The sequence below is a fragment of the Mauremys mutica genome, chromosome 25, assembly GCF_020497125.1.
Source record: "Mauremys mutica isolate MM-2020 ecotype Southern chromosome 25, ASM2049712v1, whole genome shotgun sequence".
In the NCBI taxonomy this organism is placed as follows: Eukaryota; Metazoa; Chordata; order Testudines; family Geoemydidae; genus Mauremys; species Mauremys mutica.
The window spans coordinates 15,025,329-15,042,662 of record NC_059096.1 but is presented as its reverse complement, the minus strand read 5'-3'; the positions used below and the strand labels follow the sequence as shown (position 1 = coordinate 15,042,662).

At 40.4% G+C, this 17,334-nt stretch overlaps 1 protein-coding gene across 3 annotated transcripts in view; it reads right to left on the bottom strand.

The window, feature by feature from the left end:
- Positions 1-17,334, bottom strand: part of GPATCH8 (G-patch domain containing 8) — a 97,690-nt gene that overhangs the window by 65,798 nt on the left and 14,558 nt on the right. For 2 of the 3 annotated variants that reach the window (XM_044999602.1, XM_044999603.1), the window contains exon 2: positions 5,476-5,550. In XM_044999602.1, coding sequence (XP_044855537.1) covers positions 5,476-5,550 — 75 coding nt within the window. Of the gene's footprint in view, positions 1-5,475; positions 5,551-17,334 lie in introns of those variants that run through there. The other variant, XM_044999604.1, reaches the window with a different exon arrangement.

The window sequence follows — 17,334 nt, the reverse complement described above, 5'->3', positions numbered from 1 at the left end:
GTCCTGTACTCTAACCACTAGACAAAACAGCCTTATTTAATTACTTTTCACATGTACCAATGATACTTGATCATGGTTCCTGCAGTAAGAGTCCCCAGCAATGGCCCTGGCTGATGTAAACTGACACCTATACAAGGGAAATGACGCAAAGGGTTTAGATGGCATTGTGTGAGGAATATCGTAACTAAATGATTACAACAAATAGATGTTGAACTGTTACAAATATGCCAAAGGCTAATTTTGTCTAACACCCCTTCTCCTCCCAAAGTCCCCTCCCCACCCCAAAGACATTCCTTTTATACTATTAATCTGATTTCAGCATAAACAAGAACCATACATCTCTTGAGTGGATTGTAAACTGTGCTGACTGTGTATCAAGTTACCTATAAGCAAGGACTGGATGCCACTGGGTGAACCCATGCAAACAAGAGGTTCTAAAGATTCCCAACACAAAACCTATAGCTCACTACAGATGACACAATGAAAACTAGAGAGAAAAGCCAAACAGTAATGCTACACCATTCAGCTTCAAGACGCATATTATTTATAGCGCTGTCCACTTATGGCTACTGCTAAATGTCAAATCAGCAGCCTTATCGGGTTACACTTTGGAACTAGTGGAGTCCACAGATCTGCACAGATATGCCATGTGACAAAAGCCAACTTCAGAAGCTTTTGTAGACTTCTAGATGAGAGGACAGAATTGTGATCTTCAACAAGTAACACCTGGAATCTGAACCCCGGCAGGGTTTTAAAGAGCCTTCTCTGGCAACTGAGCAGAACTATACAGGAAAAGGATATTTGTTAGTTATGACAAGGACAAACTAACAAGAAGCTTAAGAGTAAGTGAATGATGTGCAGTCTCACTTCCAACCTGTGACAATGACATCTGGATTTAACTCTGACGTGCTGCATACTGGGTGTAGTGGAAGAGGACAGTGAAGTTTTATGTAGTCACTTTATCGGCATGTCTACACTACAGACTTAAGTTGACCTATGTTAGGTTGACTTACAGCCACTCTCAGCTCTATGCAGGTTCCTGCTGGGAGACCAGCTTCCCTCTCACTCCCAACTGGGCTTTGTCAATTTCACAGCTCCAGTATGGAGCCCTGAAATTGACAAGACAGTCAACAGCAGATGTAAGTAAACCCTAAGTATTTAGACATAAGCCCTACCTCTGGTGGAGTTATGTTGGTGTAGGGCACTTGCATCAGCAGGACAAGGCTATAGTGTGTACACTGACATAATTAGGTCAACATAAGCTGCTTATGTCGAACAAACTATGGAGTGTAGACCAGGCCTGACTAACACTGAACTCCTGAAGTCGTATTACCATGACAAAAAACTAGAACGGTCTAAAACAAAATTTCCTTAGTAAAACATTAAGGACAATAAAGATTCTAGTAAATCAGCATGCTTGGTAACTGCCCACTCCACAACCTACACATAGTGCACTTTCCTACAATGTTTCAAATCAAATGTGTGCAGCTCATTACATAACTGAAAATCAGACTGCTTGTTTCAAAACTTAAATGGTTCTGAGTGCCAACAATTCCCATTTACTTCAGCAGGAGGAGCTGAGAGTGCCCAGAACCTTTTAAAACAGGACAACAGTCTTTTCTTGTAAAAACTAGGATCTACTGCCTTAAAGACAAGTTCATTGTTGCTTTTTTTTTTAAATTTAAAAAAAAACTGATTTCAATTCCATAGCCATCTGATTTGTAAATATGAACAATGACTTGCACTTTTGCATAAATCTATATTGAATATTTTCTCCCTTTTATGAAATGTAGAATTGGTTCTCATTTAGCCCAACAAAAATTTGTTTTTCCTCTTTAAAGAATTTCAAGGAAAAATAAATCTTGGTATCATTTCACTAACTTGTAACATTTTGGAAATTTAAGTCCTCTTAAGACTCTACCTTTATTGTTCTACCTCTGACTTCCAAGCCACTAGCTTCCTCTAATTCTGCTTTTCACTAGCTTGTTCTAATCCTACTTTTCCATAAGATATACCTGAGTTATATTCTCATCACGCCTCAGTCCAGAGACATCTTTGCAGTACAATGTAGGATTTCCATGGACACTAGCTGCTGCAGACTGCTTTTTTTTTTTTAAATATGTAGTACAGTAATTCAAAACAATTAAACAGTGTAATGATCTGTAGACTCCCAAACCTATGAGATTTCAGCCACCTTTGAGTTGCATGCTGTAGCAGTACAGTCAGCATCTCTCGACAGATAATGCTGCAGAGATGGATCTAAACTCAGCAATGATACTCCAAAATGTATGCTCCAAGCAAAGCCATTTTCCCTAGGCAGTTCCAAAAGTGGTCTACAGTTACTAGGCTTCAAATAGTTTTCAGATTCCTAGAAGATCCGAAAATCTTTTAAAGAAACCCACTTATTTTTAATAGGATGTATTTTAATTCTGTTAATTCTCTATCCTAACCCTAAAATTTAACTGAAAAATGCTTTTAACATATTCACTGCTAAAAACAGGTTCTCTTTATTAATAAAAACACTTTGGGGTTCAGGTCCGGCTTCCATTGTAATAAATGGCAAAACTTGCATTGACTTCAATGGTGCAGGATTGGGTTATTAGTGCTACCAGCTAAATTTCTTTCGAAAAGGGGAGTTGAAACACTAACAGAGAATTGTTTAAGATCATAAATTATTAATACAACAAATTGGTAAACTTCAAAATTGCAAATACAGCACATTTTAAAACTAAATATTTAAAATTATTTCCTTTTACTTACCTCTCATGATCATTACTCTCTCTTCTGGAAGAGCCAATGACATAACACACCCAAAGCAGAGAAAACTCTGATGCCCCATGCTGCTTTAGGTATGAGATCCAACTCTTGCAGGAGGAACACAGAACACTAAACTCTGGTTTTAAAAGGTAAAAAACCCAATCCTATTTACTTAAAATGTATTTGTAATTTTGCAATTGTAAAGATTACAAATATACTCTGTTAAACAATTTGGGATCTTAAGCAATTTTTAATAATTTCAGGTTATGTAACAGTAGAGGTTATGTAAGAGCAGTAGATTATCTTAAACACCAACAACATATTTAGTGGAGAGAACAGAAAGATGATCCATCTTTTTCAAAAGTAAAATTTGGTTCCCAATCTAAAATGAGGTTGGTTACCCCCTCCCCCTTTTCTTTTAAATTCCTGTCATTATAGAAAAATGTATTTTTTAAAAAGCCTATCTCCCCAAAAATAATTACTAGCCAGTCCTCTGATATATACTATGAAGATATAGCAGACAACTGGTCACTAAATATTTTTGGGGAGATTAAATATTTTATTATAAACACACACTTGACCCAACAGATCATAAAATAGAACTTTTTAGTAGTCTGTCCTCTAAAGAATATATTTCTCTCTCTTTGATGCAACATAATTCAAGTCCTGAATTCCCAATGTTTACGCTTTACTTTTTAAAAGCCTATCTTTCTACAGACAGAAGGGAAAAAAATGTAACCAATTGCGTGGTAGGGTAGGAATTATTTTGGAATCCTCCTCCCACCCCCTCCCCCCAAAAAAAGGCAGATCATCTTGTCTTCTCCACTAAATGTGTTTTTTACTATTGGTCACGAGACTTCGAATTGTGTACATTTTATATATTAAAATAAAAAACTGCCCAAGTTAAAGTATTTAGATTTGATAATGTCCCTATATTTGCACTACAATGTACGTAAGAATAAATACTTCTGCTGTAATTTAACTTAAGGTTTCTGCTGCTGTTGAAACTCCTCAAACTGCAGCCAAATATCATACACACTGGTCACCCAGTGACTATCTTCCTAGGCTTTGTGTACTACTGGGCATATGATGTACTTACATTTTCTGTATAATTTTATATATCTGACTATTCCATAATAATAGCCAGAAGGGATTTAAATTTTGAACATAGATGCAGTATTTTAATTTGTCACCTATATGCTTTGTTTCTCTACTCTGGAAAAACAAACATTTGTAAAAATAAGATCTTGGTCTAGCCTGTAGATAACATTTGAATAATCTGTCTAATGATAATCCCCAATGTGGTATGGAATAGATGCCAACTCTAGCTATTTCTCATGACATTTACATAGGGAAGTAGGCTTGGCATGTCAGTTAAGATTCTCATGTCACAACACAAGACTGAACTATTCAGCAGAACATCAAATGCAAATTCCCCCCTCTGCAGCATTATCTCATGCGTCATCAATTACTGCCATGCCTAAATCTAGCATCATGCCAGCACATTAAGACAATAGGTACTATATGCAGTGTTCACTGGACCAGAGGAACAGAAATAAGAAGGGAGAAAGGAAACCCTGAAGAAATTAAAAAAGGCAGACCGTGCAATACAAACCAGATCATGGCTGCTTAGCTAATATGGGCCAACTGCTGCGGAAGAAAAATGTCGAACACCCCAAGTTGTGTAAATTTCTGTAAACATCTAAACACGCACACAGACACACACAACACCAACCTACACAGGATGCAAATATATATTGATCCTTTGCTAACACTACAGTTTAAAAAGAGGACACTAACGTGATGAAACTTCAGAGTCAATTTTAGTTTTATCAGGGAAAAAGCTATCTGAAAAGTGCTAATCTTTATTAAAATCTAGCCTAAATCAGACCACCAGTAAGCTTCCCCTTCTTTTTCCATCACAGGTTTCACACCACTAAGACTATAAATGAATATCTGCATCTAAGCACTAATGTTAAATGCTGAACCTCCAGGAGAAATTTAGGCAGCATAATAAGAAATGTTACTGTACGTCTGAGACTAGCAAGTGATACTGTGCAAAGTTAAAAGATTCAGAAGCTTAAAAGAAAAGCTACCCAAAAAAACTACCTTTCCCCATTCTACAGTTTGATATTATTAATTGCCATACCTAATTCAACAAAATAAAATTACTTTTTAAAACAACGTTCTGTGTAGTTCATGTGAAATATAATTTTACGGGCAGGTTTTATCATTATTGAAGTATATTAATTAAAATTCAATTCTCTTCATTGCTAATGGTAGTTCTAGCATTTATTAAGTTGTTATACACACTAGTTGATGATCTGACTATTCAGGAAATGTAAGCTAAAAGGATCAAAATACATTTTACTCCTCTGTTTCATTAGGTTCACAAAAATAAACTAACTTCTCAACAAAATGTATTAATATTTAGCAAACTAACTTTCCATAAATAATGTATTTCAAATAGTTTCTCAAATATCAAGCTGAACTATTTTTACAGTAACCTAGATTATAAAAATTACTATTTAAAGCTTAAAGCCCAGGCCCACTTAACATTAATGCAGGACATGCAAGTATATTAGAAAAGAATATCCCTGAACGGCTATTTACACACTAGTGTGGGGTCCTGTCAAATTTAACTGCATTCACATCAAGTCCCATCCGATCACTGTCTAATTTGCTGGTGGGCCAATGGTGATGATATGTGTATCTTACCGATTCTATTGGCTTGTCTAGAGATGCCTGTTCAATCTCCAAGTGTCCTTCTTCATATTGATCAAAGTGATTACCCTGCAAAAGAATATTTTTGTTATTTCTCTATGGTAATCAAGACAGTTCCCAAAACTATGCAATTCCCACTCTCAATATAAATTGAGCCCCAAACTCATTATACTAGACAGCAAAAGAAATCAACTAATTAAATAAGACTCCAATAATTAGGACATAAAAATGTCAGTCCGATGTAATCCTAGCTATGCTGGACTGATGACCTTCATAAACTAGGAAGGTTTCAGAATGCCAGACAATTATTTAAACTGACACCACATGCTACTTTTAGTAAAGTAAGTGAAAATTCTAATCATAAGAAACATTGGGTTGGAGGAAATAATGTAGGATAAAAATCACAGTAAAATTAAAATTACTCTTACATACAACAGATACAGTCCATATAGGGTGCATCACTGAAATCTGCGACTGGATGAATCTAAACTGTTTGAAACTGAATCTCAGTAAAACAAAATTATACACATTGTTTCAAATAGAAAATGTGAGCAGAAAACCATCTCCAATATTTGATGGCAAGTCACTTCAGAAACCTGACATTGGTCATAGTCAAAAGGCTGCAAGATTTTCTTCTCTAAAGCAAGTCACCAGATTAATGCCACCTCTCCTCTTGTGTATCCAACTGCCATCATAGCTGTCTTTTTTGACATCAAAGTCGAATTGCTACAATGTACATTGAGGGCTACCAAAGAGGCTGATTTGTTGCCTGCAGATAACCAGGCAATTACCAGGGGTTGGCAGAAGGACTTCTCTGCCTACCTACTATTTCCTCCTCTGCACTGCCTGCCAAGACATGGATAAAGTGTAACATTTTGGTTATAAAGGGACCGGGTCAACTTGAAATCTAGCCAATTTCAAAAGAACTTCCCTGCCAATTTTTGAGGCCTTCCAACTATATTTTCCTACAATTAAAAATGTCCCTCCACCTGCAGCTGTGTGAAAGGTTCATAAGAACATGGGAAACACCGACTAGGCAGAGAGTGTTGTCAAATACACTAATCAAATAAGATGAAAAATAAAGAAAAATACTAGTCATCTCAGTTGCAATAACCCCAGCTGTTACCTACTAATTATAAAAAACGTTAAATCAAACCAAAGTGTAATTTTTAAGATGACTGTTACCCATTAATATTTGAAGCTTTTAATGGACAGGGTGGTCTTGAACTCCTAGACAACTAAATACTCATTGCCTTAGATGTTACAGTGCCTTTGGAGCTTGGAGTTGGCAAGAGTAGAAGCAGCACTGTTCATCTCTTTCCCTCCACAGCCCTTGGAGTTGGTGGAATACGCTTTCTATTGACTTTGGGTGTATGGGGGGTGGGGGGGGAAATCAACCTCTTAATCTGTTTTTTATGTCCCAAACCCTTGCATCCGAAGAAGTGGGTATTCACCCACGAAAGCTCATGCTGCAAAACATCTGTTAGTCTATAAGGTGCCACAGGATTCTTTGCTGCTTCTACAGAACCAGACTAACACGGCTACCCCTCTGATACGAAACCCTTCTATGTGGCACATTAAAACTGATATATTTTATACTTCTGTTTTTATTGTGTCTAGAATCAGTCACAGACATCAAATATCATAACATTAAATCTTTAATGGAAGTACACACACTTAATTATACCATAAACAACAATTTACACACATGTGCAGAATAACTGTCATTTATTGCAACCTGGTAAAAAGGAAACATTAAATTGACCACATTTTATCTGAATTCTTTCCATATCTTTTGTGGACTCAAGCTGTGTCACAAAGGAAGCTCTTCCTATTTCATAGTGCCAATTAATTACCACTGATTAAAGCTTCACTTTAAATGAGCTCTGAGTCACAAAATAAAGGCTGTATATAAAAATGTTATTCCACTCATAGCAACCAAGTCCTAATCCCAAACTTCCTCTTATTATAAAGATCATTAATCTGAAAATCTAGAATGACATTGTGGTCCCATTAAAGCAATGGCAAAATTCTCGCCAACTACAATGGCTCTAGGATTCCACACCTAGAGTAAAATATTCCTGAACCCATCTGTTGAAATGTCCTACCATCCAACTCTTTCTTATCCCTTCTCCTGTCTGGCATTTTCATAGACACAGACTTTAGGGCCAGAAGGGACCTCCTGCACATTGGGGGCATAGAACCTCACCCACCATCTCCTGCACAATGCCCCTAACCTCTGGCTGAGTTACTGAAGTCCTCAAATCATGATTTAAAGACTTCCAAGTTACAGAGAACCCACCATTTACTTTAGTTTAAACTTGCGAGTGACCTGTGCCCATGCTGCAGAAGAAAGTGAAAAACTCCCAGGGTCTCTGCCAATCTGCCCTGGGGGGAAATTCTTTCCTAACCCCAAATATGGCAATCAGTTAAACCCTATATTTTTTGTGTGTAGTTGGGATTGTGTTTTCCAATGTACATCACTTTGCATTTATCAACACTGAATTTCTTCTGCCATTTTTGGACTTAACTATCTTGAGTAATTTTTCGTTGTCTGCAAACTTTGCCACCATGCTGTTTACCCCCTTTTTCAGATCATTTATAACTATATTGAACAGCACAGGTCCCAGTACAGATCCTTGAGGGACCATGCTATTGACCTCTCTTCATTGTGAAAACTGACCATTTATTCCTATCCTTTGTTTCCTATATTTTAAGCAGTTACTGATGCATAACAGGATCTCCAATGACTGCATGCTTTGCTTAAGAGCCTTTGGTGTGCAATCTTGTCAAAGACTTTCTGAAAGTCCAAGTACACTGGTCCCCTCTTATTCACATTTGACTCTCTCAAAGAATTCTAATAGATTGGTGATGCATGATTTCCGTTCTGACTCTTCCTCAGCGTGTCCTCTTCCTCTTCGAGGGTTCATCATATCATTCAAGTGTCCTCACATCATTCAAGCATCTGATATTTCTGTTCTTTACTGTCGTTTCAACCAATTTGCATGGTACTGATAGACTTACTGGCCTGCAATTGCCAGGATTGCCTCTGTAGCCTTTTTAAAAAACAGGCATTACATTAGCTACCCTCCATTAAACTGGTATAAAGGTTGATTTAAGCGACAGGTTACATACCACAGTTAGTAGTTCTGCAATTTCATATGAATTCCTTCAGGACCCTTGGGTGAATACCATCTGTCCTGGTGACTTATTGCTTAATTCATCAATTTGTTCCAAAACCTCCTCTACTGACACCTCAATCTGGGACTGTTCCTCAGATTTGTCACCTAAAAAGAATGGCTCAGTGTAGGAATCGCCTGCTTTAGGTCTTGGTTCAACATGGTATTTAGGCACATACTCAGTTTTAGCACAAGTAGTCCTATTGACTTTCATGGGACTAGGCACCAAGGTGAATGGATTTAAATCACCAATTTCAATCAATTTAAATCAGCAAGGAGGAAACCTTGATTTTTAAACAATCTATTTTAGTAGTTTATAGTTACTTCCTCAAAGAGATGTTGATTCTAATTCATTGTTGGTAACTTTGCAACTACTGTATATACTCGTTCATAAGCCAAATATTTTTGGTAAAAAAGTGACGCATCAAAGAGCGGGGGTCAGCTTATAAACCGGTCTACAACAAAATTTGATGATTTTAAATTCTACAGCAGTGATCAGCAACCTTTAGCACACGGCTCACAGGGTATGCACCCTAGCGGGCTTGGCCGGTTTCTTTACCTGCCACGTCCGCAGGTTCGGCCGATCGTGGCTCCCATTGGCCGTGGTTTGTTGCTCCAGGCCAATAGGGGCTGTGGGAAATGGCGCGGGCCAAGGGATGTGCTGGCTGGGAACAGCAAACTGCGGCCACAGGGAGTTGAGGGGCTCCATGCCTGCAGACGCTCCAGGTAAACAAAACATCCCAACCCCTCCAGCGGCTTACCCTGACAGGCTGGGAGCCAAAGTTTTCCAACCCCTGAAATACAGGGTCAGCTTATGAAAGGGTCATACAGTTTTTGCTATTTTTACTTATCCATCTTGCGGGTGGTTGGCTTATAAACGAACGGGCTAATGAACGAGTATATACAGTAATTGTTTACGGTTCCAGGATTGCTTCAGCTAGTTCCTTAAGTAACCTAGGATGAATTTCATCAGGTCCCACTGTCCTGAATACATACAACTTACCTAAATAATCTTTAACCTGTTCTTTACCTATTTTGGCTTACATTCTTTCCCCCATGTTGCTAATATTAATTGTTGAGTATGTGGTCACCTTTAACCTTTTCAGCGAAGACTGAAGCAAAATAGGCATTAAGCACCTCAGCCTTCTTGATGTCAATTAGCTCCCCTCTCTTCCCCCCAGCACAGTAGACGACCTACATTTTCTTTTGTCCTTTCTTTGGGTTCCTGATGTTTTTAAAGAACCTCTTCTTACTGCCTTTTATGTCCCTTCCTGGGGTAACTCATTTGATGCCTCAGCCTTTCTGATTTTTTCCCTACATGCTTGTGCTACTCTTGACTTCCTCCTTAGCTATTTGTCCATGTCCACTTTTCGTAGGATTCCTGTTTTAATTTCAGGTCATTACAAAGCTCCTGAGGGAACCATAATTGCCTCTCACTATTCTTAACTTTTCTTTGCATCAGGATAGTTTGCAGTTATGCCTTTAACACCGTTTACTTGAGAAACGGCCATCTCCCTGAACTCCTTTTTCCCCTTTGGTGCTCTGCCAATGGGACCTTACCTACCAGTTCTCTGATTCTGCTTTTTAGAAGTCCATTGTTCTTATTCTGCTGCTCTCACTCCTTCCGTTCCTTAGAAATCATAAAATTATCATTGCATGATCTCTTTCACCCAAGTTACCTTCCACCTTCAGAATTCACAACCAATTCCTCCCTCTTGGTGAGAATCAAGTCTAAAATGGCAGTCCCCTGGTTACCGCCTCCACTTTCTGAAACAAAAAATTATCCCCAATACATACCAAGAACTTACTGCAAATTTTGTCTTTTGCCCTATGACTTTTCTAACTGATATCATAGGTAGGTAAAGTCCCCATTATTACCACATCTTCTGTTATGGTTATTTCTGCCTCACCCCCCTCCTTTTCCTGATTTGGTGGTCTATAAATGACCCAGACCATGGGGTCACCTCCCTTTTTTATCATTACCCAGAGATTTTCAACTGGTCTACCTCTCACTTCCTTAGGGACCTCAGAACAACTTGATGTATGATACACAGGTAACTCTCTTCTGATCCTAGAGAAGAGATAGGATCTGCATCAAGGAAAGCAGAGTTACAAGGGGGTGAAACCTTTCTTTAAATAGTCAGAGAGCTAAGGCAGACAGCAAGTATGAAAATTTTCTGCTTAAAGAGTGGTAAGGATATAAGCAATGGATAACAGGGGCTTATAATGGAAAACACAGTTAGAGATGCCCACAGTGAATATATGAGCTCTATTATATGTGAAGCCCTCTTCAAAGTGGTTTTTGGAATGATTTATACATAAGGAAGATGACAAACTAGTGAATCATAATTAGTCAGCTCTTTATGACACAGACACACCAGAACCAAAAACTACTGGTTTTACAATTTCATCACAACATCCATATTACTTGTTTAGTGCAAGGTAGCTGTTTAAAATGACTGCCTGCAAATTCAAGACTAACAGAGCTTTATGCAGCTCCCACAAGCCAAGTATGATCATGATGAGTCAATAGGCAGACAGGAGACCTCCGATACCTAACTGATGTAAGAAGTGGTGTCAGTGTTATAGAAATGTCACGTTTAGAGACGTGTGAAATAATTCACAATGAAAACAAAGTTTAGTACCACCATATATACTTGATCATAAGCCAGCTCGTTTATAAGCCGACCCCTCCCCAAGATGGATAAGTAAAAATGGAAAATTTGTATAACCCATTCATAAGCCAAACCTATAATTCAGGGGTCAGCAAACTTTGGCTCCCGGGTTGCGAGGATAAGCTGCTGGTGGGCTGAGATGGTTTGTTTACCTCGAGCACCTGCAGGCACAGAGGTAAACTTAAGTAAACAAAGTGTCCCCACGCCAGCTGCTTACCCTGATGGGCTGGGACAGCAACTGGTGGGGAAATCTGGGGGGGGGGGGGCGGAGAAGCTGGGAGTCAGGGGAGTAACCCCTGTGACCACCCCCCATATGACCCCACCCCTAGCCTGGGACTCCCCCCCCACTCTCCCCATCCCATCCCTTCCCACCTTATCTGGGGAGGGCCAGGGGAGGATGTCTCTGGCCTGACTGGAGCTGCTCCGGCAGGCTGGGCAGCGTGGCCACAGCCTACTCCAGCAGGCCAGACCAGGCGGCGCGACCGCAGCATGTTCCAGCGGACTGGGCCGGGCAGCGCGGCCACAGCCTGCTCTGGGGGGCGGGGCTGAGCGGCACAGCTGCAGTCTGTCAGCTGCTTCAAAGGCTGAGGGAGAGCTGCGTGGCCAGACAAGGAGAGACTCTGGCCCTGCCTCTTCCCTTCTGGCTGTGCTGCCTCTCCCTCTCTATCCCCGTTCATAAGCCGACCCCCATCTCTGGTGCTTCCCATTTTTACTAAAAAAAAATTCGGCTTATGAACGAGTATATACGGTAGGTTATCTAGAACATTCATTATCTAGTCAGAGTAATAGATATTACTCTTTAAAAGCAAAAATTAAACTCAATCTATGAAAGCAAATGTATCCCATCCATTGCCTGCATTAGAACTACTCTCAGTATTTTTAGAAGTCAAGTAACTTCTATTGTGATATAGAAAAACATAATACAAAGGCAGCTCTGCAAAGATTCCATTGAGACCTGGAAATATTTTGTTAAAGCCTCACATAATATTGGACATCTCTCTTTGCATTAGTCTCCTGAAATCATGTGAATGTACCAGATGGTTTAACTTTTACTTTTCTAACAGGAAAAAAAAAATGTAGAAGGCAACAGCTAGTTTTCTTATGCCACCCCAGGCATTTATTATTATAATACATTGCTTTGTTTCTGTTGTAAATAAGTAGAGTGCAAGGATTGACAATGCATACCTATAGACAAAAATAATTTTAAAAATGTATGCAGTCAGGTTTTTTTGTGAAAGCTGCAGCAAGCCTTTGAGTTTTAGATAAGTGAATGTACCATAATTACATTTTGAGAATGCTTAAAATGCGAGAGAATTTTAATACAACAAAAGCAATCTAATTACTTACGATTCAGTATGGATTTAAAATGCCCGTTTTTCTTTAGGAGCACCTTGTAATTACCTATTGAAGATGACACTGTTGAAATTACAAAACAACCTGAAGTTTTGTAAGCAGGAGGGAGGGGGGAGGAGGACTCTGCGCACCTCCACTCCCTCCTGCTGGCGGCAATCAGCTGGCTTGCGGCATTTTGGAGGCAGGAGGGGAGGAGCGAGGACTTGGCACGCAGGCTCCCCCTCCTTCCCGAAGATGGCAAGCCAGCCGATTGCCCCGGGCAGAAGGGAGGGGGGAGGAGCGAGGACTCGGCACACCTCACCCCTCCCTCCCCTACTCGGCAATCAGCTGGTTTGCGGCATTTAGAAGGAAGGGGAGTGAGGGGGGAGAAGCCAGGACGCAGCGAGCAAACTAAAGGGGGAGGAGGTGGGGGGAGAAGAGGCGGGTCAAGGGTGGGGGCTTGGGGGGGGAAGGAGTGGAGTGGGCAGGCTGAAGGTTGAACCCCCCCCCCCCCTCCCCGGTGCTTGCAGAGTAGGGGAAGCTGCCCTGGAACCTAAGCCCCCTATTTACATTAATTCTTATGAGGAAATTGGATTCGCTTAACATCGTTTCACTTAAAGTCACATTTTTCAGGAACATAACTTCAACGTTAAGTGAGGAGTTACTGTACAAAATTAATCTAGTGAAACATGCATTTACCATTTTCTAACAAACTGTATAAATTAAGAATCTGAATAAAAGTACATACATTAAGCTATATAATGGCTTATATAAGTGCATACAGAATTAGTGCATCTTCCCGGTTTGCAAAATGTACCAAACTTAGTGTAAAGTCTATATGTATTTGCAAATCAACATGTTTTAATGTTTCCAAACAATGAGAATTCACTTTTCTTTAGGAAAATTACTAAAAAAGTATAAGTGCGATACAAGATTAAAATTGTACGCAGTGTATTTGTAGCCGTGCTGGTCCCGGGATATTAGAGAGACAAGGTGGGTGAGGTAATATCTTTCATTTGACCAACTTCTGTTGGTGAGAGAGACACTGTTTCACCTTGCATTTTGCTGTGACACTGGGAGTACTTTTTCCAGACCTGAAGAGCAGCTCTGTTTGACTCAAAAGCTTGTCTCTCTCATCAACAGAAGTTGAGCCAATAAAAGATATTACTTCACCCATCTTGTCTCTCTAAGACTAAAACCAATTATTTAAATGAAGGTTTCCTGCTTGTTGAATTAAAGCAAACCACCCTGGAGTGCAAGCTGGTCTTTAGCTCTTCAACACAGCCAGCAACGGCTACTGAGAAGGGGCAGCACTGGTCTGGTCCAAACAGGGGTTAGAGGAGACACTCCTATGCTAAACTGCCTCATCAATTTTTTAATACATAGTCTCTACTCAAGAATGGAGACAATGCAGTAGATGATTCCGAAGCCTGGCAGCTCCCAGGGACAGGAATATCTGAGTGAGAGACTAAGAAAGGGGAATGTCTGCATGACTTAGGGCTTATCTACATAGAAAAGTTGCAGTGGTTTAACTAAGAATACGATTTTAAACCTATTTATTTAAACTGATGCAAGAGCCTGTCCGGAAACTTATTTTACTTTAAAAAAAGGATTATTTTAGTTTAAGCTTAAATTGATTAAGAATCAGTTTAAACAAAACCATCACCCAAACTGAAACAGAAGGTGCAGAAGGTCTGCAAAGGTGTATACACTGGTTTAAAATTATATCTTTAAACCACTGCAACTTTCTCATACAGACAATGCCTAAGTGAGGGTAAGTGAAAGGGAGGAGAGAGGTTAAAGGGGAAAAGGAAGAAAGTCTGGGAAGAGGAAAGAAGAAAAGCTGTTGAGGCGTTATCCTGAGTTATTTAGATATTTACTAGCCAAGACATACAAAAAGATGCTTCTTCCTCCACCCAAAGGGTCCTTGGGCAGCACAACCCTCCCAACATGCACAGGTGGAGGCACTGCATGCTGGGCTTCTCAGCGGACTGGTTCCCCAACCTCCCATTAAACTCTCTCATGTTCCTCTGGCTCCCTCTCTCTGTTTCTGAATAACAAGCTTAGATTTCGGCAAGCAGGTGTCTTGTAAGATTTTCAAGCCCTGATAGTATTTCTCACATGGATAGTGTTAGGGTTAGTTGCCTGTAAAGCCCTGTGAAGATGAAAAGCACTAGAAGAACTATTATTAATTTAATATTTGTTTTAGTCCAACCTCATGGAAAAGGAATTTCCAAGAAGAATAAGACGAGAAAATGGTTAAAAATAGTAATCAAGCTGTTTGATCAGATTCACACTGAATGCGCTATAAGCCATCTTCATAGTGAATTTCTAATTTGGTGCTACCTTACAAAACTGAAATTTGAGTACCACTGAAAGATACTACACTTCATCACCAACTGTTTAAGCTGCTTGCTTTGGCCTTTTAGAAAGCGGACCATAGGCCATATTCCTGTACATGGGAATTTCCCCTCCATCACACCCACATAACAGGATGAGAAACAGTTTCAGTTCCAAGTTCCCTGACTGTTTAATTACCCCTCCCCCCCAACTCCCTCACCAGGAGGCCACCTGGGCTCAGGCTCTCCCCCCCCCCCCAATCCCCCTCCCAGGGTGGCAGTAAATGGCCAAGTAAGGGTGGCAATGGGGCGCTAAGTCTGCCATGAAAAGAGATACTGATGAATATCTATCACCCAGCTAGGAGCTGCTGCTTTCCCCTCTGCTTTCAGAGCTTGGTGGTGTTATATGTACTTGGGAGGGGGAGGGGCACGATCAAATAAGTTTGAGAACCTTGTTCTAGGGCAAGGGTAGGCAACCTATGGCACACATGCCGCGGCACACGAGTTGATTTTCAGCAGCACTCACACTGCCCGGGGCCTGGCCACCGGTCCGGGGGGCTCTGCATTGTAATTTAATTTTAAATGAAGCTTCTTAAACATTTTAAAAACTTTATTTACTTTACATACAACAATAGTTTAGTTAGAGACCTTCTAAAAACATTAAAATGTATTACCGGCATGCGAAACCTTAAATGAGAGTGAATAAATGAAGACTCGGCACAGCACTTCTGAAACGTTGCTGACCCCTGTTCTAGGGCATATGTGATTAGCTCCTTTGAAGGAGCAAGGAGACATGTTGAACAACTTGTGTACAGTCTATCTGGCTAGTGATGTAAGGGCAATACCTGTAGGCAAAGGAAATTATTGTACAGGAGCACACAGGATTACACAACCTGCAATTCCTGTGCTTCATTGGGGAATGAAAAGGAGGATAACACAGGAAACTAGAATTCACTAAAAATCTAGGGGGTATCCTCTCTTTCCACTCCCACACCATCTCCACTCTGAGCTGGAAGCCAAGGTCTCCTCCCATCCCATTCCCTTTGTAGCCATCTTTCAGGAGGAAGTTTGGTCTAAGGGATAAAAGTAAGGGAACTGGGATTCCTAAATTTCATTCTCAGATCTTCTACAGATTGACCGTCTCTCCTTGGCCAAGTCACTTAACTTGGAGCTCCATCTCCTGTTTCTGTAATTAGTAACATTTTGGCTCCATTACCCTTAATCTCCATCCCCTCAGTTTCACCCACAGGGAATAGACCTGTTAAGTAAGAAAGTGCCACTTCTAAACAGTTCCTTTTCTAATCTCTTCAGAGGAAAGTATCTGGATTGTGTAGTGCAAAGAGGAGATGTACACAATAATGAATGGTCTAGAGAAGGCAAACTGAGTACTCAGACTTATAATAAAAACACAAGGTGATTTCAGATTATACCAAAAGATAAGTTTAAAATTTGTAAAGGAACATTTTGGGGGGAGGGATAGCTCAGTGGGTTGAGCATTGGCATGCTAAACCCAGGGTTGAGAGTTCAATCCTTGAGGGGGCCATTTAGGGATCTGGGGCAAAAATTTATCTGGGGATTGGTCCTGCTTTGAGAAGGGGGTTGGACTAGAACCTCCTGAGGTCCCTTCCAACCCTGATATTCTATGATTCTATGTTTTCCTGGTTTTTGTGAGCAGGGCATTGGCACACAGCACGGTTGTATTTCTCATAGTGGATCTGCACCTTTTGCATAGATTTCCATGCTACTCTACAAAACACGGAAATGATATACTATGAAATATTTTGTTTAGAAATGCAAGCATCAATCAATATAGCACAGGAACAAATCTACACAGACATCCCTAGAGCCCGAATCAGGGGTATTCTATCTGCTACCCAAGATCCAAAAACCTGGAAATCCTGGACACCCCCCATCATCTCAGGCATTGGCACTCTTACAGCAGGATTATCTGGCTATTTGGAGTTTCCCATATGCTACCAGCGCTCCTACCAGCTATCTCTGAGACACCATCAACTTCCTAAGGAAACTACTATGCATTGGTGATCTTCCTGAAAACACCATCCTGGCCACCACAGATGTAGAAGCTCTTTACACCAATATTCCACACAAGGATGGACTACAAGCGGTCAGGAACAGTATCCCTGACGAGGCCATGGCACACCTGGTGGCTGAGCTATGTGACTTTGTCCTCACTCACAACCATTTCAGATTTGGGGACAACTTATACCTTCAAGTCAGCGGCACTGCTATGGGTACCCTCATGGCCCCACAATATGCCAACATTTTTATGGCTGACAGAACAATGCTTCCTTAGTTCTCATCCCCTAG